The sequence below is a fragment of the Actinia tenebrosa genome, unplaced genomic scaffold (assembly GCF_029948245.1).
Source record: "Actinia tenebrosa isolate PJP-AT-01 unplaced genomic scaffold, QUT_ActTen_1.0 PGA_scaffold17__23_contigs__length_9995812, whole genome shotgun sequence".
Taxonomy (NCBI): domain Eukaryota; kingdom Metazoa; phylum Cnidaria; class Anthozoa; order Actiniaria; family Actiniidae; genus Actinia; species Actinia tenebrosa.
The window spans coordinates 1214619-1237077 of record NW_028292577.1 but is presented as its reverse complement, the minus strand read 5'-3'; the positions used below and the strand labels follow the sequence as shown (position 1 = coordinate 1237077).

The 22459-nt window shown below is 43.9% G+C and overlaps 1 protein-coding gene across 1 annotated transcript; it reads left to right on the top strand.

The window, feature by feature from the left end:
* The first annotated feature begins 19527 nt into the window (after positions 1-19527).
* Positions 19528-21417, top strand: LOC148910180 (uncharacterized). The gene has a single exon (XM_089031829.1). The coding sequence runs from the start codon at positions 19734-19736 to the stop codon at positions 21324-21326; it is 1593 nt and encodes a 530-aa protein (XP_088887955.1). The 5' UTR covers positions 19528-19733; the 3' UTR covers positions 21327-21417.
* Positions 21418-22459: the final 1042 nt, after the last annotated feature.

Sequence of the window (22459 nt, the reverse complement as noted above, 5' to 3'; positions counted from 1 at the left end):
GCCACCAGCGGCTGCGGTGTAAGTGCGAAGTTGATGAAGAATTCGATATTTATGTTTCACTTCCACTTTACCGTCCGAAGAATACTGCATGAGATGGGTGTTATTGCGCTGCCGGGAGATGCCGCGTTTTATCCAAGAGATAATAAATACAGCGTGCCGGCTTATGACAGACTCTGTAAGGAGTTTGACGTTGTAGGGAAGGATTTCCGATGCACTACCGGTGCTAACAATGGTTTGGGGCACATTTGGGCTTATTGGGGGATTGGTGGGCACGAGCTAAGCAACAGGGAAGTTCATGCGCTGCAGTTGCGATGGAACACGGGATATCATAAGGAAACTCACGACAGTAGCACCTTCTTTGAACCAAATGCCAAAACCACTAAGGAAGTCAGAGACGGACCTCTGTTCAAAGATGAGGGCGGTAAGTATGCAGGGGCCAATCCACTGATTATCAAAATTACCAACGACGAGCAAACGAAGCAATATCTTAATTTCATACCCCCAGAAGGTAAAGGACTAACCAAAGCCGGCCTTGCCCGTTTAAACCGCAGCATAGAAGCTTACGTGTATTCTATCCTTGGAGCTCAGGTAAACACCCGATCCAGCATAATCGGAAATACTGGCGCCGCAGAAGAAACGCGAGCCGAAGCCTTGATCTTATTTGAAAGTTCAATCTTGGAGGGCGACATTAGCAAGGGCGTACAGCGTTACCAACTAGCCATACAAAATTCTAAGGCGAGGTTGGACTATGCAGTAGCCCCGGGTTGTTGGTTAATGCCAAGTAATTTATCTATAAATACTGGTTCTGTAGTAGGATACAACAACAAACTTCAACGAGCTACTAAGGATATGAAGTTTGGGGTGAATGACGTGAACTCTGACATGACCAAGGGCATTCCTCACTTCGTAGAGAAACCAAAAAAGTCACACGAAACGAAGCTACCCGTAGTTAAGAAGGTCCTGCCTGCGATACCTGAGGAATATGACCATAACTTACTAAAGGTCGGCCTAGCAGCTGCAAGCATTGGTCTGAGCTATTATATATGGCGATGAACAACCCCTACGTAACTGGAGTAGATTGCGTTTATACGACTTACACAGGCGAGAAAAAATACACCCAGGCATCTTGGGTTGATGTCACGGGCATGTCCGTGAATTTGAACTACTCAGGGAAGAAATTAATCCTTTGTAGCATTTGTCTTGGCTCCGCGAGTCATGCTAACATTGGGTTTCGATTTTGCGATGTTAACGGCGCACTACAGCCAATGCGCGCGAAGACGAACAACAGGGAGCCAGCACACTTTTCCGCAGAACCACCGACGAGTAGCGCTGAAAATTTATCGGTTTGGACTTTACACATGGTTGCCGATTGCCATGGGGAGGTAAAGCTGCAGATACGCGTAGACGACACCGGGAGCGTTTGCATAAATAGCATAGAAGATCAGAGAAATAAGGCTTATAATCACATGACAATTAGCACTCTTACGGTGCTTAGCCTTTAAATATATGAATCCACATTTAAGCGAAATGCGTTACCTCCACTACCTAGGGTCAGAGAGTTACAACAAACATGAGTGGTTCGATGTGGGGATGTGGGTTGAAGTTGGAGGTCCTGCGTTAGTCGTTTGCACCGTTAACGTTGGTACGTTGGTAAGCGCAAACGTGGGGTTTAGGCTTGTTGATGAGAATAACGAGCCTTTAACTCCCTATCGAACTTCCTCGAGCAATAGGAGAGTAGCTCACTTTTCGATGGAGCCAAACAAGTTTAGCGGTGAAAACCTAACACCAGTTACGTTTCACGTGGTAGTTAACTGTAAGTATGCTAAGCTGCAGGTGTTTCCTGACGACGTTACCAGCGACGGATCAAACTTTGGTTATGTGGTGATAAATGGTGTGCATAAAAACGATGATGCCGCCTGGAACCACAAACCCATTAGCGCCATGAGCGTGCTGCCGTTAGTCCCGCATTATCGAGGCGGCGCGAATACTATCTTTACTTATCCCAAGTCGAGAACACCTCGGGTACCCGACAAGGATAAGCCCCCAGTAACGTACCCAGATAAGATTAACCCTGAATCTTCTTCAGGAGTACCACTCCAATAGCGACGACCAAGATCCAAATGTTATTCCCCACGAACTTTAACAGTTCTCCGCCGGCCCTAAGCGCCAAGGAAACAACCGAACCCAGCAGCCCAGGCAAGCCGGCTGCCATCTTTTTTCCCAAGTCCGCCAGCCCATTACCTAATTTCTTTACGCCCGCGCCTGTAGCCTTAAGCGCGGATAGGATAACTCCTACTACGCCCGAAATAGCAACCGCAAACGCCAGCGGAATACCATACTTTAAAAGGGCTCTTTTTACTTTTTCCTTGGTGGTAAGCCCCAACTTTTTTTCCAGGTTTTCCTTTTGAGCCCGCAATTCCGCAAGGCGTATTTCGAGGGCCTCCACTTCCTTTTGAGCTGCCTCCCTTTCCTCTTCGGGACGAGTTTGGTCATCGATTATTTCCTGCTGCCGCTCTATTTGCCCCTCCAGGTCTTCAATAGCCTGATCTCTTTGCCGAAGTTGCTCCTCTTTAGCGTTGATTTCAGTAACCAACTGCCGCCGCTCCTCTAAAGACCTAGTTATGGTGGTCCGTAAGTCCTTAGCTTCCTCATTATTAATATCTAGGTCTTGCAGGGCAAGATTGAGGGCTTGTCTGGCTTGGTCTCTTTCGTCTAAAGCCGTTTCAGCTTCTCGCTTGAATTGCAGTATGACTTCGTTCTTGCCCTTGATTTCTTTCTTTTGAGCATCGGTTAGCTGCCGTATTTGTTTTTCGTAATTTGCTTCCTTTTCTTTCAGCGTTTCTTGTAGTTCCTCGGCGTGTTTTTCTAGTGCGGCCCTTTCATTTATGTTTTCCAATCTTTCTAACATGCTTCTAGTGGCACGCTGGAAGCCTTTTAATCTCGAGACGTCACCCCTAACGTTGCCCTCCTTATCAAAGAGGTTTTGCGGTTTTGTCCAGCGGTTTTTGTCGGGAAATTTTAAGTCTTGGACGCTTATGAGGACTTTGTTCCCCTTTTCCGTGAGCTTTACGTCGTCAGCATCGAAGTTGTTGTAGCGCAGCTCTAGCTCCTGCTTTGCCCACTCTACGGTTTCCCGCGCGGTTGCTCCGTCTATGTTTCGAAGTTCCAAGTACTCAGGGACGGGGCTGCCGCGGTTTCTCGATTGCCACATGCGATTCAAGGCTGCCTTGAAGCTTCTCCACCTATCACCATACCTGCTTATCAAGGCCATGTCGTAAACGTGAGGCACGGTTTCCGTGCCTCTAGTCCATGCGTCGTATTCTTCGTCGTTAATGTCGACTTGACCTTCCTCAGTGGTAGGGTCAAAATCTGGATCCGTTCCTTCTACTTCCATTATATATGATAAGCTCAAAGTTAAACCCCAACGTATTACCTAAGCAGGTTGGCGGACTGAAAGCAGAACGCACCTTTCACCGGGTTACATTCACACCTTCTAGCGCAAAGCCAGGAGAAACCCTGTACGTAGGCGTACCCCGCCTAACGGATAACCTAGTATTGGTTCCTGGTACCCTGGCTTTGAGGTTTAACCTAGCAATACAGCCAGATACCGCAGACGCGCGTCACGTCGTCAATAATGCAGGTAGAAACCTTGTTTCCAAAATGCGCGTAAAGTTCGCCGGGGAATCCTTGCTGGACTTAAACAGGTACGATCTGTATACCACGTACAAAGACTTATGGTTGACTGCATTTGACCGCGCGCAAAGGATAGAGCAGGGAATCGCCAGTGAAGCCATACGCAAGGTAAGAAGCGCAACCTCTGGCGCCTCAGGAGAAGACGAAATAAAGACGGCTTATGGCACTAAATATGTCGTTCCATTAGATTTCGAAATTATCACGAACCACGGTGCATACTACCCAAGGCAGCTAAGCGAACTGCAGTTCGAAGTGACCCTAGCAGACACTACGAACATCCTGCAAGGAAAAGATGTAAGTTCATCAGCCGTGGATCCTTATTTCATCAAGAACTTGGAGCTGCAGTACGAAACGGTATACAGCGAAGAGCTGGCTCGTAGCGCTGGCATGGAATACAGCGCCGGGAAGGCTTTCCTTTACGATCACGTCGTGATGTACAAGACGTTCAGCTTTACGAACAACGTCGAAGAGGTCATCAACCAAAGCATTAACCTTCCCAGGCGCAGCCTTACAGGGATAATGTTGCTGTTCGCAAAGACATACACGGCAGGATTGCGTGACTCTGAGGCATTCTTTAATCCTAACATCACTAACGTAGGCGTTAGCATTAACGGAGTGCCTAATAAGGTTTACTCACAAGGGATAAAGCCCGAGGATACGTACCGGGAAGTCGCGCGTAAGTTTGGCGACCAAATTAGCCCAAAGGAATTCTTTAAGGATAAGTATGCGCTGTGGATCGACATGCGCACGACGAACGACGAAGACCTACATGGACAGGGATTGCGCCTGGTAAATACCCAGGACGGCATTACGTTGGAGATCAAGCGCACCAAACATGCCAGCGACACTACTAAGATCAACGCGTATATCTTCGTAGTCTCAGACGCGCAACTGAGCGTAGAAATGAATCAGCTAAAGAGCGTTGCGTATTGATTCGCGTTCCTTGAGCCAAGCGAAAGGATAAAAAATATTCCTTAGGTATAATATGCTTCGCGTATTCGAAAACAACGAAACCAAACTGCAATGCATAGTGCAAGGCGATAAACTTTACTTCAAAGCGAAGGAGGTGGCGGCGGCGTTGGGTTACGTAAATTCCAGAAAAGCGGCGTCTGATCACGTATCAGAGGAAAACAGGGTAACTTTGAAGTCTTTAAAGGGTGTAACTCAGCGTGACACCCTTAACGCACAACCCAATGCCGTGTATTTGACGGAGGAAGGTCTTTATGAACTGATATTCGGATCTGAAAAGGCTGAAGCAAAAAAGTTCAGGAAATGGGTGTTGGGTGACGTTCTACCCACGCTAAGGAAGACAGGTAAATACGATATGGAGAAGCGATTCAATGGTTCAAATCCAATGGCATTTAAGATAGAAACGGAGGCAGACATACACGATAGAACCGTACACAGGGTGCGTAGGTTCTACTCGCACGTAATCATAGTTCCAGGTCTTGGAGAACTGCAGGACACCGCAAGTAAGCGCATTAAAAGCTGGCGGAAAGGCTACCAGGCAGGCCAACCCGATCTGCTGATCCTTAACAAACATAATAAATACAATGGATTATGCATAGAATTGAAGACACCCAAAGGCACCGGCGTATTGTCCGAGAAACAAAGGGTAATGTTGGAACGATATGAAGAAAATGGATATTTAACCATCGTAAGCAATGATTATGATCTACTTTGCAGGGAAATAGACGAATATGTTGCCGGTATTCGCATTCCTTGCCCTTGGTGCATTAAGGCATTCAAAGGTCAAGACACTTTAAGCACACACCTTAAAATATTTCATAGGTATAATGATTCTTAAACAAACATACTGGCGAGATCTGCTGCAAGGCGTTTCATACCGAATAAAAAACTACGTCGCATTCGAAGACATCGACCGTTTGAGGTTGGTCTTAGAACGCGACGGTCAGGAATACAGCCTTTGGGCGCCTGACTGTGTGAGATACATACTGCAGGGTGAAGAATATACACACCTACGCAGTCATGGTAAGGTAAACGGCCGATGGAAGTTTGACATCGAACGTCGAGCGGAGGATAATCCGTTGTGCGACTAATCCTCTTCATGGGCGGATAAGTAGTCATCTGCTGTGTCTGCCCTCATTTTTTCCGCCATTTCATACGCTGATAAGGTAATAGTCACGCCCCCTAGGAACGCTGCGATGTAAGGTAACATTATACCTTAAGTAGATTCCACTCTTTTCTTACCAACAGATAATGATCTAAGGGCTTAGGGCCATCGTAAAGGCAGCACCAAATATGTTGGCCGCTACGTATACAACCACATCGGTCGCAGATGCCATCCCAGTGTTCCCTATTCTCCCACCTTACACCCTCATAGTCGTCGAAGCATACGAAGTCTTCGTCGATCTCCTTCTTACGTCGCGTGAGCACCCGGCCGGTTTCAAGGGGGCAACATCGCTCTGCTAAATCGCCGTGGGTCTCGCAGACCACATCTGTGAGGTCATAGCGACGGCAGCGGTACTTATGCCAGTTTTCTTCGAAGAGGGGTTCATCGCATCGGCGGCAATGACCTTTAAGGCAGACTCTATGCTCGCGGTGATATCGTAGGGCCTGTACAGTGGACAGTTCCTTACCGCAGTCACCGCAAACAGTGCTGATGGTCTTTTGGCAGACTTCCTTGGAAAGGTGGTATTGCAGTCGCTGCTTGCTACTAAAAGCTCTATCACATTGCACGCACTTCATTATATATACCTTATTTTTTATTGTTATTTTGTTAAATGCTGCAAAGAGGGTTTTAGGATAGGGTCTATTATTTCTTGTTATTTTGTTAAGCTCCCATTTAAAGACGAGGTATCATTCTTTCTCATTGTTGAAACCAGCAAAAAGATAATCATATTAACCATTCTTCGATTTAACAAAATAACAATAAAAAATAGGTCCTTGCTTGAGACCTCTTTGCGGCATTTAACAAAATAACAATAAAAAAGAAAGACCTATGCTAATTCCTCTTGCTGGGGCTTAGTAAGATCTTCTTTGCGACCTCTTACTCTTCTCGAGCGTCGTCTAAAGTCCTTTGTGCTTTAGTATCCGCGGGACACCAATGTCCAACGAAGTCTTCTTCAGAGAATACCTTATTACAGTGACGGCAGGTGTATTTTTTACACGGTTTGGTTATCGGTGTTTTGGGAGGGATTATGCAGTCAGCAGGTAGTTCGCACGTAATGCAGTCCATATATCTATGGGGGATATCGAATGAAGTCCTTAATGGACTCCTTAGCCCAGCCCGCCATTGTCAAAAGCGCGCCAAACCGTTCTGCACGCTTCAGACCGCACATTTCATCGTACAATTCCTGCACGCGCTCTTTTAACCGGTCTATCTCTTCCCTTTGCATTTCTATGGTGTCTCTTTTATCCTTTGCGTCGGCGGTAATCCTTCTTACTGCTTCCACTGGTTCCATCTATATATGAACCCAGATCACATGCCTTGTAACGCTCTGATAGTAGGACCCACCGGCTGCGGAAAGACCCAGTTCATCGTGGAGCAGCTATTAGGACCCTTTAGATGCCGCTTTGACTACATAGTGCTGCTTTGCCCCACCTACGTGAATAACCGCACCTGGGAAGGCATAGGAGTGAAAGACGACGACTTCTTCGTAGATATTTTAGACCCTAACGAGTTATCCGGCCATTTGAAGTTCTGGCACAAGCAATTCCCTAAAGATACACAGACGCTCCTCATATTGGATGACATTGCCTGTGGGGACGACGTAAAAAAGCGCACCTCCGAATTAGTGAAGCTCGCCTTTAGCGGCAGACATGACAACATTAGCGTTTGGTTGCTTTCCCAGCAGCTTACCAGCGTCTCTAAGCCCTTCAGGGAAAACATAGGCTCTCTCGTAGTATTTTATACACCCAGTAAGTCTGATCTGGAAACCATCTTAAGTGACTACGGCGGTGAGATAAGCAAGGAACAGCTGCACGAATACATGCGGCATTTAAAAACGCACCAACATTCCAAAATGATCTTCTCTTTGAGGTTTCCGTACGAGGTTGGAATCTATGATTCCTAATGTATATGGACATTGAGCAGCTCTTAGATGAAGTCCCCACGCAGCTAGATGAAAGCAGCCTCAAGGAACAACTTAACATCCTTGTGTCATCTGGGAAGTGCAAAGAAATGATAGGCAAGGAACTTACCCATGAGCAGGTTAATAAGCTGTCGGAAGAGGAAGTCAAGAAATTCCATAAGAGGTACGAGGCTGCCCTCGCAAGTAAGACCACGGACGCCGTAGCAGACTCCGCTATCCGACTTGCCACTAAATTGCTTGGACTTGCACTGCCCATAGACGACGTGGAGCAACTACAGAAGGACATAAGAGATGACTATGTCATATCCCAAGAACTTAAGATAACCTGTGGGTGGTTGTCTTTGAAGTGCGGTAAGTTAATGGCAGTCGCCTCTGCGGCTTTGCACGTAGCTCAGCATGTCGACTTGAAGGAGGTACTAGGTTCCTTAGGAACATCTTGGAAGGACTTCAAGAAGGACAGAGAAGTCGAAAAGGTCTTCCAGGCGGCACTTGCTGAGGTACCTGATCAAGCCACCTCAAGTACCTAGTCAAGTCGTTGTCAAGTCACCTCAAGTACTTAGTCAAGTCGTCCTTAAGTCATTCTCAAGTACTTAGTCAAGTCGTCCTTAAGTCATTCTCAAGTACTTAGTCAAGTCGTTGTCAAGTCATTGCCAAGTCATTGTCAAGTCGTCATCAAGTTACTTGTCAAGTCCTTCAAGTCCCTTAATATAAGATGAGTGGCACCGAAGAACAACCTCAGGAGGAGCAGAAGATTACCAAGCCTAAATCTGCAGGCAGAGTTGCCGCGGGAAAGAAGCTCGCGGAGATGAATAAAAAGAACAAAGCAAAGAAAGAAGAAAAGGTGGAGGAAGAGGAATCCTTCATTAATCCTGGGTACGTCATTGGCGCGTTAGGAGTCGCTATAGCAGCAGGCAGCCTCTACTTACAATGGCGGGCTACAAAGCCAAAAGTAAAGTGGGAGGCCGTGCATGTGCCGCCAACATATCACGCACCTGTGGAGGTTAGAAAAAGTAAGATCCCTGAAATGGAGTAGATTTATCACCCGCGGCGACCTAGATTTTCCTTCTCGCTTTGTAATATAATGTCGACCGCGTTGTTGAAAACTGTTGAAGAAGCAGCTATTATTACTTCCATCGTTGCGGGTATTGGTTGGGTAGGTAAGAAAGTGCTCAAAGAAGACTTTACTGAAGACCCAAGCAAGAGCTTCGCTAATTTTGCTAAGATGACCGCTGCCGTTGGCGGGGCTATCATGGTAAAGGATTATCTACGGAAGGAAAAGTACCTACCTAATGTATAATGGTTAGCTTAGTCGCAGGTGGAGTCATTGCAGCTTTAGCATTTACAGGAGCTAATTATGGCGGTCAATATTTGGATAGATTAGTCAGAGGCGACAAAAGCGGTGCCGCCGAAAGAAAGAGACACGACTTAGCGCTGGAGAAATATCAAAGGGACGTTGCAGCTTGGAATGAAAAAAGACAAGCTTACAGGGATTGGTTGGATAAGAACTACCAAGACAAAATGCAGGCAGACAAGAACTTCGAAAACACAGACTACGCCTTCAAACTTTATGCGCAAGCACACCCCGACTTTAGAATGAAAAAGCCTCAGTTCAAGAATTACTACCAGCCTTCTAAGAAACAAAAAGACAATGAATTGGTCTTTGTAGGAGTCGCAGGGCTGGCGGGAGGCGTGGCTTTGGCGTATCTGCTCTAACGAAGGGAACTGTGTTTCCTGAAATATATGATCGTCTTTTTGGAAAGCGACAAGAATAACTTTACTACTTATCTGAATCCTCCCATCCGCGCGGAAAGGGTTCGGTTGGTTAGTTGCTCTTTGTATAATTCTTGGTATAATTTAATTAATGGCTTTGTCATCGGAACTTCCGGCACCAAACCAAAAATACCAGATTCCCATTACACCCCAATAACACTGGCTAAGGAGCTAGCAAAGCATGGATATACTCTTACCACAGGATTACCCCATGAAATGAAATTCAAGAAAAATAATGGGAGCGCCAATCTAAAGGACAGTTCATTGGTAGAACTCCTGGGCCTTAATAGTACCACGATAAATAGCGGCAGTACATATGATGTGAAATGGAAAGTCGCATCCTCTTACGAAGTCTATTGCGACTTGGTTCATAGTTACAACAATGGAGAAAAGTCTTCTCTTATGTCCAAGTTTCTACCCAAAGGTAATCCATTTGACCCAGTAGAATACACTCCCATTTCTTTGAGCTATGACTTATCTAATTTGGTAGAAAGCATAAACATTACCATTAAAGTGGACGGAAAGACGGTGGATTTTAACGGACGTAAGATCAATCTTGTTTTGGAATTCATATAATGGGCCGCGTAGAGGACAAACTCAAAAGGATTTACTATGGGCCTGAAGGCTATTGGAGAGGAGCGTCGGCTATCAAGAAACTCGCGACCGCGGCCAGGGTATCAGAAGAAACGGCTAAGAACTGGCTAAGAAAACAAACCCTCTGGCAGGTTTATCTTCCCGTGCCCAAGTACATTCCCAGGCCCAGCTTTACCGTAAATACCCCTAATGAAGTTCATCAGGCGGATTTGCTTTTCTTACCGCACGACAAGGTGAGAAGAAAGACCTATAGGTACGCTTTGACTGTAGTCGATATCGCAAGCAGATACAAGGACGCCGAACCCATAACCAGCAAGGATTCTGGGGAAGTCGCAGAAGCCCTAGGTAGGATTTATAAGCGCGCCTTGAAATGGCCCAAGCTGCTGCAAGTGGATGCGGGGACAGAGTTTATGGGCGTGGTTACTAAGACCCTGAAAGACCACGACACTAAAATTAGAAGAGCTAAAGCAGAGTACCACAGGGGCCAGAGCATCGTCGAAAGATTTAATAAAACCTTGGCCGAGCGTCTCTTTGGGTACCAGTATTGGAAAGAGCTGGAAGATCCCTCCAAACGCAATAGGGAATGGACTCAGAGGCTCCCCCAGGTCGTCGCAGCTTCGAACAACGAGGTGGCCAGGGCTACGGGAATGAAACCCAAGGATGCCATAAAAAAGAAACACGTGGAACACAAGTCCTTCATCAGAAGTTCGAGGGCGGTCTTCCCCCAGGAAAAAAGATTAGGCGATGTCACGGTTCGATATCTCTATGAGCCGGGTGAATTAGAAGGAGGATCCAAAAGAGCTACGGATCCTAATTGGTCTTTGGAAACTTACCAGATCCGAAGCGTAATAGCTAAGAAGGGTCAGCCCATCTTGTATTATCTTCACGATGGCCCCACACGTGGGTTCGTCATGGAAGAACTGCTTATCGTGTGATGTCCGAATGCTATCGTATGCACTCCGTCATCACACATCCATCGCTTACCGTCAAATGCAGACAGCGACACCTTCTCCTGCGTGACGTTATGTATCTGATGACCATAGCTGCGCAGGCTGTTCATCTTATGCCGCTGTTCCTTGCGTGTTCGTAATACGTTGAGGTAGGACTCGTGCGTAATGTCCTTCTTAACCACGTACTTTTTTACGCCTTTAGCTTTCTTTTCTACGCCGTCTAACTTTAGCACGCTGTACATCTTTGGTTTCAGACCCACGTACTCTACTATGGGTTTTCCTAACATTTCGTCTTTCATCTTCCCAATTACCTTCTTATTCTTCGCAGAGTAAAGGAAGTGCTCCTTCGGGTAACCGCTGGTGTCGTACTCGTCTATGTCGGGGAGGCAGTCTTTGTAAACGTCTTCCGTTTGCACTTCTAGAATTAGGGAGTCGGTGTCTGTGTACAGGAGGCGACAGCGGTCTCCGTACTTTGGCTTAAGCTTATCGTAGTAGAACTCGTACATAAGCAGCTTCGATAGATCCAGCACCGTAAAGCCTGTGTAAACGGGCTTGTTTAGTAAGAGGTTTGCCTTTTTCATGTGAATCACGTAGAAGTTCAGCATTTCTACGTATCTAACGAAGCCTGGCTGTGACACGTATGCTTCTGCTTCCTCTTTGGTGCTGACTATTTTTACGCTTACGCGCTTGCGGATGTTCTCCATTGTCTTTCCGAACACGCTGTTGTTCATCAGTTTGAAGAGGTTTTTCTCGAAGTCATTTTTCGCTGCGGTACGCTTTTGCGTGTTAAAGTCAATGTAGGGGCGCATCCAGGGTTCCTGCGTGAATTTTAGGACTCTGTGGATCTTCTCTACGCGCATTCCGTGTCGCACGTAGAACTGCAGGTTGCGGTAATGTACCACATACTTCTTCTTATCCATCAGGTTCATAGTTAGTTTCCTGTACGGTTTGTAACCAGGGCACATTTGCTTTTGCAGCGGACTTAGCTGCTTAAATGGTATCTCTATCGCTTCTGGTGCTAAGGGGAACTCATTGTGTTCGTCGTGCAGGCGCTCTGGGTACTCCAGATCCACTTCTAAGACGTAACCCTTGTCTTCCTCCTTTCCTACCTGCATGTAGAAGTCTATCGGCTTCACTGGATCCCATTCGAAGTCTCTCACAGGTAGGTACTGTGACATTGCCCAACCATAAAGGTTATTCGCATCCAGGTAGTAAATGTATGTGGTTGGTTTCTCTGGGTCGTGCTCTACTAAGGGGTTGTTTGCGCGGGCGTAACGTCGGCTGGGTCCGCATACGCCGCCACGAATACCGTCTTCCATAAACCGATACATGTCGTACTCCGTTAGGAGATCCAACTGCGCATTTGTCTTCTTTAACAAAGCACTCCAGCTGAGCCCAGGAGCCGTGTAGAAATTAGCGGGATCCAACCCGTAGTATTCCATTGCCATCTTTCGAAAGCTTTGGAAAACATCTGCGAGCAGCACTACGTCTGAACGTAGGTAGATGTCGTGGTAGTCCCCCATGTTCTCACAGGAGTACTTTTCCCACACGTCTAACGCATGCTGGTACTCCTCATCCTTTATACCGGACTCGTTTAGGGTGCTGTAGAAGCGATCTTTGGGTGGTAGGGACTCTTTGAATCGATCCCAGGAATCCATGTATTCATATGGGTAGACTCCTTTCCTTTCCGCGCCATATTGACTGGAAATGGGAAAGTTGGTGTTATGCTTTACGAGGTTTGCTAAGGAGTCCGCCATGAACTGCTGCGAGTCTAAGAACTTTAGCTTACCCACAGTTACGGACATGTAGCGCTCTTTGTTGTTGGGTATGCATTTGACGTCGGAGCCGTCTGTTCCTTGTAGTAGCAAATGGGAGTCGTAACCGCGGAGGTTGTGAAAGAACACCGGAATCTCCATGTCTGGATTTACTTTGAAGTTTATATTGCATTTCCAATGAGCCGCTCCTCTGTATTTACCCGTGATGTGGCAGTGATCCCTAACCTTATCCACATAGAAATCCTCAACAAATGCTTTGTGGCAGTGAATGCAGTGCGTGGAGGGCTTTCCCGGCTTCTCACCTTTCTTAGCATACTTCCCGCATTTAAAATGAGCTTCTCCTAGATACTTTCCATCTTCATCCCACGCTTTCTTGGCTCGTCTTCCAAACTGAAGAAGCGTATGTTGACAAATGTGGCATTTTTTTGCCTTGTTAAAAGCCTCCTGGTTCTCTTTGGTAAATTCCATCTTCTTTGGACGTCTTAATTGTTCTCTAATCTCCCCCTCCTCTTCTCGCAATGCTTCTAGAAACTCATTAGCTGCGTTCTTACCTCGGTAAATCACAGGAGGGTTTGCTTTACCGTCTGATCTGACTACTATGTAACCAAAGGAGCAGATCTCGTGTAATCCTACCTTATTCGTGGCACCACGTTTCTGCTCTTCCTTAGTTATCAACGCTTCGAAGTCTGCATATATCACGTAAGGCACTTGCATCTGCTTTTGATGGTCTGCGTATGAAAGCTCTTTGTTGGTGGGCATCTGGATCCGTTGCGCCACTTCTTCGACTCCGCGGCAGATCTCATCGTGTTTCTTTAGGGTATTTAAGGATGTAAATGACAGCAAGCAGCAGTCACAGAAGTACTTTTTGCCTTTGTGCTTAGTATGTCTGTAGAATAGTCTGCTAATGTGTTTAACCCATGAGTAGTGTCCGCCGTGGTAGAATAAATGTACGCGCTCTCCTTTACTTTTTGACAGAACTAACGGTACTATCGTCTGCTCTCTGACTCCGTAAACGTTAATTGCTAGATCGTTTATTTCCTCAAATATGGGGATGTCTATCAACTGCATGGGAAATTCCACACCATCCCACTCTAAATCATCTGTGGGATACTTACTTGTCCTACAGGGATCCTTCTCTGCTGGATACAGTGCAGACCTGATTGCCCACATAAAGCATCGATTGTCTTCATTCTTCACGTTTACAATAGCCTTCTTCCTTTCTACCCACGTTGGTAGCGGTACGTAACTCCCCCCTCGTATGGGTACGTACCTGGCTATACTTATCTCTATTCCTTCAACCTCCTCTACTGTCCAACCCGATCCTTCTTTCGTGTAGTTAGACAGCGACTCCATTATTGCTTCTAAGGCTTCACTGAGTGACCTATCCAGATTCGTGGATTCTAATATCACTAACGACTTTGATCGCAACATTGCTGTCGTCATTACCTCGTCTTTTGACAAACTTACTTCTACCATTATGCTCGCTTTCAGGGCTCCTAATTCTTCTATACCTTTTCGGAGAGTCCTTTTAACCTTCCTTTCTGACTGACGCCAAAACTGTCTAACGTCAATCTCACCGTTACCGGGTATTGACACCGTGCTGAAGTTGCTTTGGGATTCCATCTATATAATAGGAAATATTTTATACCTAATACCAAGCACTTTTTAGGTCGTCGTAGTCGTACTCACAGTCCTGACAATGCCAAAACAATTTAACCTTAGTCTCAAACTTCTTACCACATCCACAATCATAACTGCTCATACACTTCGTCTTCATTTTCAAATGCTTTTTCAAATCCGCTTCTTTCTTAAAAGTTCTCTTACATTCTTCGCACTCCATATATAGACTAACATATTTGCGCTGTTGCCCCCAACCACACTTGGAGTGGGGGTCGTCCGTAGGTGGATTTTTGACACGAGTCTTGCCCGTGTTGAGATTGCGCTGGAACCCCCATTCCCTATACTACTACAGTTGATATCACACGCAGTCTTTGGCCGTGTGAACCCAAAATCCAGACTTGCCCTGCAATGAATCCTCCTTAAAGGTTTTCAGTTGTGCTCGTTACAAATACTAGACTTAGTAAAGCCATGCCTTTTTACCATCAACAGTTGAGATCACACGCAGTCTTTGGCCGTGTGAAACCAAAATCCAGACTTACCCTCCAATGGATCCTCGTTAAAGGATTTAAGATGTGCTCGTTCCAAATACAAGACTTAGTAAAGCCATGGCTTGTTATTTCTTATCAGGCTCCCTCTCAATACATTACTATCCACAGTTGATATCACACGCAGTCTTTGGCCGTTTGAAACCGAAATCCAGACTTGCCCTCCAATTAATAGATCCTCCTTAAAGGTTTTCAGTTGTGCACATTCCAATTCCAAGATATAGTAAAGCCATGCCTTATTATTTCTTGTCAGGCTCCCTCTCTATACAATACATTATTATCAACAGTTGATATCACACGCAGTCTTTGGCCGTGTGAACCCAAAATCCAGCCTTGCCATCCAATGGGTCCTGGTTAAAGGATTTAAGTTGTCCCCTTTCCAATTCCAAGACTATGTAAAGCCATGTCTTGTTATTTCTTGTCAGGCTCCATCTCAATACTTTACCATCAACACTTAACATCACACGCAGTCTTTGGCCGTGTGAAACAAAACTCCAGACTTTGCCTTCTTTCACAACGTCTCCCCGAACGCACCACTGGCATGAACGCGATTCAAGAGGCTTATACTATTCCTATAGCCCGGTTATCGAGTAGGGTTTAAAACGTTTTGGACCATAGCGTGAACGTACCGTGGCATGAACCAAGTATCATAGCGTGAACCAAGTACCATAGCATGAACCTAGTACCGTAGCATGAACCAAGTACCGTGGCATGAACCTAGTACCGTAGCATGAACCAAGGTACCGTGGCATGAACCAAGGTACCACAGCATGAACCAAGTACCGTGGCATGAACCAAGTACCGTGGCATGAACCAAGTACCGTAGCATGAACCAAGGTACCGTGGCATGAACCTAGTACCGTGGCATGAACCTAGTACCATGGCATGAACCTAGTACCGTGGCATGAACCTAGTACCGTGGCATGAACCAAGTACCATAGCGTGAACCTTGGTACCGTAGCATGAACCAAGGTACCGTAGCATGAACCAAGTACCGTGGCATGAACCTAGTACCGTGGCATGAACCTAGTACCGTGGCATGAACCTAGTACCATAGCGTGAACCAAGTACCATAGCATGAACCTAGTACCGTAGCATGAACCAAGTACCGTGGCATGAATATGGGTACCGTAGCATGAACCTAGTACCGTAGCATGAACCAGTGTGCCGTAGCATGAACCTGGGTACCGTAGCATGAACCACGGTACCGTAGCATGAATCTTGGTACCGTGGCATGAACCAAGGTACCGTGTCATGAACCAAGGTACCACAGCATGAACCAATGGTACCGTGGCATGAACCACAACTAGATACCGTGACTAGATAGATACCATCGACTTGTTGACATGTCCTGCCAGTCATGAGTTGTGACGTCATGTTTCACGTGACGCGTTGGAAAACATGTTATAACTTCTCGTGAATCTGTTCGAAATGAATCAAACCTGCACAAACATACTTTGCTCGACTTTGTTGACATGTCCTGCCAGTCAAGATTTGTGACGTCATGTATCACGTGACCCGTGGGAAAATGTGATATAACTTCTCGTGAATCTGTTCGAAATGAATCAAACCTGCACAAACATACTTTGCTCGACTTTGTTGACTTGTCCTGTCAGTCATAAGTCGTGACGTCATGTATCACGTGATCCGTGGGAAAACATGTTATCTGACATCTGATATAAAAGGTGTTCGATATTTATCAAAATCATTTGACGCGAATATCACACAGCAATATTATTAATATTTCTGCGGAAATACTGACATTATTGATTATTGCTTTGAGTAGACAGACTTTAAGTACACAGCAATATTAACAATAATGCGGCTTCTTTCGTGGATTGACGAATATGGTAAATTAAATGAAACCACCAAGTTTGTAGTTTCAAAACTTTCCAGAGCCTATTCAAAAGCCAAACCATCTTGATGCCTCCAAACGTTTTACGCATGTTCGCTTTCGAGAAGAAACCGTTAATTTACTATGCATGACAGAAAACAATAGGCTGGGGTAATTATATACGTTACTTCGGCCAGCAGGGATATTAGATATATAGCTAGATTGAGGAAAGATTGATGATGATGGCTATAAACAAGCACGTCATCTTTCTTGTGAATATATTGAAATAGCTATGCTTCGGACTGAAGCTAATTGCGATGACTTTGAAATCCCGTTAACTATTTTTCCGGCCGCATAGCCTTCCAAAAAAGCGCATGCATTGAAACCATGAAAAACATAAGACAAAGACAAACGAGAGATCATTTGTGCCGTTTGCGTAATGAATATTTTGGTTCAGTCATAGTAACTATTAGTCACCTAAGTCATGTACTACTATTTGCCAGTATCATCTTTGTTTTTATTCAATGGACTCAATGCATGCGCTCTAGTGCGATTAGTAAGTATATTATTGCTCCAGTTTAAAGTTTAAACTGAAACGAGGAAAACCTTCTACGGGTCAGTTGTTGTGTTTTTACTATCAAATAAGAGGTCGTGAAGCACATTTCGATACCGGTAAAAAGGCTCAGGTGAAACGTTGAAATTCACATCAGCCGAACCTGTTTGTAAAAAATGAATAAAAATGCAGAAATTGTTGATATCATTAGGTTTGGATCATGCAAAGTTCGACTTCGTTAAGTTCATGCTACGGTACCCAGGTTCATGCCACGGCACACTGGTTCATGCTACGGTACCATGGTTCATGCTACGGTACCCATATTCATGCCACGGTACCATGGTTCATGCCACGGTACTAGGTTCATGCCATGGTACTAGGTTCATGCCACGGTACCTTGGTTCATGCTACGGTACTTGGTTCATGCCACGGTACTTGGTTCATGCCACGGTACTTGGTTCATGCCACGGTACTTGGTTCATGCTGTGGTACCTTGGTTCATGCCACGGTACCTTGGTTCATGCTACGGTACTTGGTTCATGCTACGGTACAGGTTGGCTACGGTACCATGGTTCATGCTACGGTACAGGTTGGCTACGGCACCATGGTTCATGCTACGGTACCATAGCCCATGCCTACAGTACCGGTTTATTTTATGGTACAAGTTCATGTATGGCATTTTCCCACGGGTCACGTGACCGATGACGTCGTCACCTTAAACCACTTGAGGGTGTTTGGTTAGGCTAGGGTAGTATATATGTCCAGGTTTCGTTGACATCGGTTCAAATCCTGTGCATCTACAAGGTATTTTCCCACGGGTCACGTGATTTATGACGTCATCGTTTTTGACCACTTGAGGGGGGTTTGGTTTACCCAGTGTAGCATGTTTATATCAATTTTGGCTCAAATATGTACCCAGGTTAATGATAAGTTGCCCAGGTTCATGCTACGGTACCATGGTTCATGCTACGGTACCCAGGTTCATGCTACGGTACCCTGGTTCATGCTACGGTACGTTCACGCTACGGTCCAAAACGTTTCAAGGTTATATGCGGTTATCAGCACGGCGTTCTTTAGCGTGCCATAAGCTGTAAAGCTGTATCTATCCATACCAGAACTTCACACTTACTTTTCCAATGTCGATGTCAGTGCAACCACTTCTCCAATACTTTTCCTTACGGATCTCCACAATGCAACTGCTAAATATCCCAAGAAACTAACCCTAGTACTCGGCTTCAATGCGAGCTATTAGGCGTCTCTGCCATTTTTCTCGACGCCTTTCTCAAGCACCGTTTCCCCCCACATTAATGCTCTTCAACTTTCCAATCCCCTTCTGTGACAAGGCAATTTATTTTTGTAATTTCCTTTATTTATTGTTTGGTGGGAAAATTATGCAAAAATTCTTTCCCACAGCGGGAATCGAACTCGGCCCACGGTGGTGAGAGCGCCAAATCGTAACCACTAGACCATGTGCGAATACGATAAATGTATTTTTACGATTGTGGTATATATCTTACCTTAATTTCCGTCGTTAGGTTGTCATTACCTTTATTTCGAATCGTCATTTCGACCGATGAAATACGCCTTTTGCATTCCAATATGCCAAATAAAAAGGCAAAAATGATAAGAACTTTTTTTTTTTTTTTTTTGAGGCAGAGTAAAATCAGTCATGCAGATATTTGCTTAGACTATTTATGCGAGCAATATTCTGTATTCATGTAGCAAAAATGTCTGAAGTTGAAATAAACATATAATAATAATAATAATAATAATAATAATAATAATAATAATAATTTTTTATTTTATTTTTATTTATTTTATTTTTTATTTATTGTTTATTATTATTTTATATTTATTTATATTTTATTTTACTTAAAAAAAAAGAAAGAATTTTTAACAATCAGTAGCTTTAATAATGCATTATCGTAGGATCCTAGCCAAAGAATGTAATCAAAATCTATATATACAATATCTAAATATACTTGCATCAAATTAAAATCTCCTTTTTGTAATCACTACCAAATCCTGCAATCTGATTGGTTCAAAGTAGTGCGATTAATTCCCAAATCGCATTCCTAGGAGCTCTTAATCTTAATCCTTTTGAAAGAACCAATCACAGAATACTATCTTTGCTGCAGATAACACAGATGCTGTACTTCTTATTGATGCATCAAATGCTTTCAACTCACTAAACAGAGCTGCTGCTTTGCACAACATCAGAATCCTTTGCCCTATTATTGCAGTTTATGCCATCAACTCGTACAGACAGTCAGCAAGATTATTCATCACAGGCGGGAAAGAACTCGTATCAGCTGAGGGAACAACACAAGGTGACCCACTGGCTATGGGTATGTACGCGTTGAGTATGCAGCCTCTTATTACAATATTGCAGGCTCTTTCTGACGCCAAGCAATGCTGGTTCGCTGATGACGCTAGTGGTGTAGGAAAAGCAGCGGATCTTAAAAAATGGTGGGACACTCTTAACCAGTACGGACCAGATCTTGGGTACTTCCCCAACGCAAAGAAGTGCTGGGTTATAGTAAAGCCACCAAAAGAAGAAATTGTCAGAGAAACTTTTAAGGATACACCCATTAATGTAACAGTGGAGGGGCACAAACATCTTGGTGCAGTTCTTGGTTCCAGATCGTTTCTAAACGAGTACGTCACGGAAAAGATTGACAACTGGGTGAACGAGATCACCAAATTAGCAGAATTTGCTCTATCACAGCCACAGGCCTGTTACGCTGCCTACACGTTTGGCTTAAAACATCGCTGGACGTACTTTCTTCGCACACTTCCAGATATCTCAGACCTACTGAAACCTTTAGAAGCTGCCATCTCCGACGTGTTTATACCCGCCATGACACAAAAAGATTGTGATGAAGATGATCGCAAGATTTTATCGCTACCGACACGATATGGAGGTATCGGTATTACTAACCCGTGTATTGACGCAAAGTATGAATTCTCATCGTCAGTCAAAGTAAGTGCCCCACTTGTGGAGAAGATTATCTCCCAGTCTCACGAGTTGCCAGATGAAATTGAAGTGAAAACAGCAAAGCAGAAATGTCACACTGAGAAAGAAAAAGCATCCAAAGATGCGTTTGAAAGCCTGAAGGAAAGTCTACCAAAGATTACTGCCAGATCCTTGGACTTAGCCGCAGAGAAAGGAGCATCAACCTGGTTAACTGTAATTCCTCTTAAGGAAATGGGATTCGACTTGAACAAGAGAGAATTTAGAGACGCTTTACGTCTCCGTTATAATTGGTCTTTCAGAGACATTCCATCAAAGTGTGTATGTGGTGAAGATTTCTCGGTCGATCACGCAATGATATGTAAACGTGGTGGATTCGTAATTCAACGTCACAACGAATTACGCAATCTGGAGGCTGAGCTTCTTAGCACAGTATGCAACGACGTAGAGATTGAGCCCTTGTTACAATCAATCTCAGATGAGAAACTAAGCAAAGGAGCAAACAAAGCTGCAGACGCAAGACTTGACATCCATGCACGAGGTTTCTGGGAGAAGCAACGTTCTGCCTTTTTTGACGTAAGGGTTTGTCACCCAAATGCAGATACGTACAAAGATCTAGATCTACCCAAAATCTACAAGCTACATGAAAATGACAAGAAGCGGAAATACACCGAAAGAGTAAACGAAATCGAACATGGAACATTTACTCCCCTTGTCTTTTGTACAACAGGAGGTATGAGTAAAGAATGCAAAACATATCACAGCAGGCTTGCTGAACTGATAGCCCGAAAGAAAGGTGAAGAGTACCACAAAACAATGGCATGGATTAGGGCCAAGACTTGTTTCTCTCTGTTAAGATCTGCACTTGTATGTCTACGAGGCTCAAGGACTATAAAAAGAACTTATAATGATATAAACAACATAGACTTAGACATTCAGGTTGCTGAAAGCGCCATTTTATAAATTTAGATTTTTAGCTTATTAACGTAGATTTTTAGATAAAGATACATAGTTATATATTTAATATATATTTCAATTTTCCTTATTAGTCAGTTTTTCATCTTATCATTCCTTCTTCTTTGTAAGTATTGTATATTAACATATTCATATTTAAATAATGGACAAATTCTATTCGTTTTTTACAATCTTGAAAAAATGTATAAATATTTAAAAATTATTAATTATTGATTAGAGATTATTGTTATTATTAATTATTGATTAAAGACTATATATTTTTAACCAATCACAGAACAGAATTATTATATTCAGCCAATCAGAGAAGAGAATGATTAGCATTATTTATGAATATTTAATGATTTGCTGATAAATCATTTATTTTACACCAGGAAAAACCGGATTTATTGACTTCTTTTTCTACATTAAATTGACTATTCTGCATGCACTCTTTGTTGTGTCTTTTTCTTGTGTATGATTACAAAAAGGATATGATTAAGTGATAATTAAACTTCGTGTCAAGCAATTTTGGATACAACACGGACACGAATACTGTAGATTACTTATCAAACGTGTAGGTTAGTTCTTTATGTTTCGCTAAAATTTTCAAAATAAAAGTGAATCTGGCCAAGAAAATCCAAGTTAAAGTTTATGCAAATGAACAGGATTCTGTATCTGATTTACAAAACTCTTCATGGTCGTGATTTCTGTTGTGTTTTCCTCATGAATTATTAATGAGTTTAATAACTTTATTTAAAGAGGGTAAAACACTTTACAGATATAAACTGATAAACTATTGGTCCTCGAACTATATATAGATATAATGAATTACTATAATATGAGAAATAAGAGAAAATGTATGGGGATATTTTCGCATTAAACTACCCAAATCTCAGCCGTTTTTCGCTCTATCGGTCTTTCTACACTATATCATATTTTTACATGTACTTTCTGATTATGTCATCAAAATCCTAAAGTTCTTTAAAATAATTTTGTGATATCATCCGACATTTTGCCCATGCAGCGAGAGTGTTTTGTGGAGAAACAAATTTCTCGAGCCGGGCAAAAAGGAGTATGGCAAACGAGCAAAAATCAATTCCACAAAAGCCAAATGTGATGTACCCTACGAGCAGATTCTCCTT

Bases quoted from the DNA above. Each gene is read 5' to 3' on its own strand.
- LOC148910180 (XM_089031829.1), top strand. From the start codon at position 19,734: ATGGGTATGTACGCGTTGAGTATGCAGCCTCTTATTACAATATTGCAG.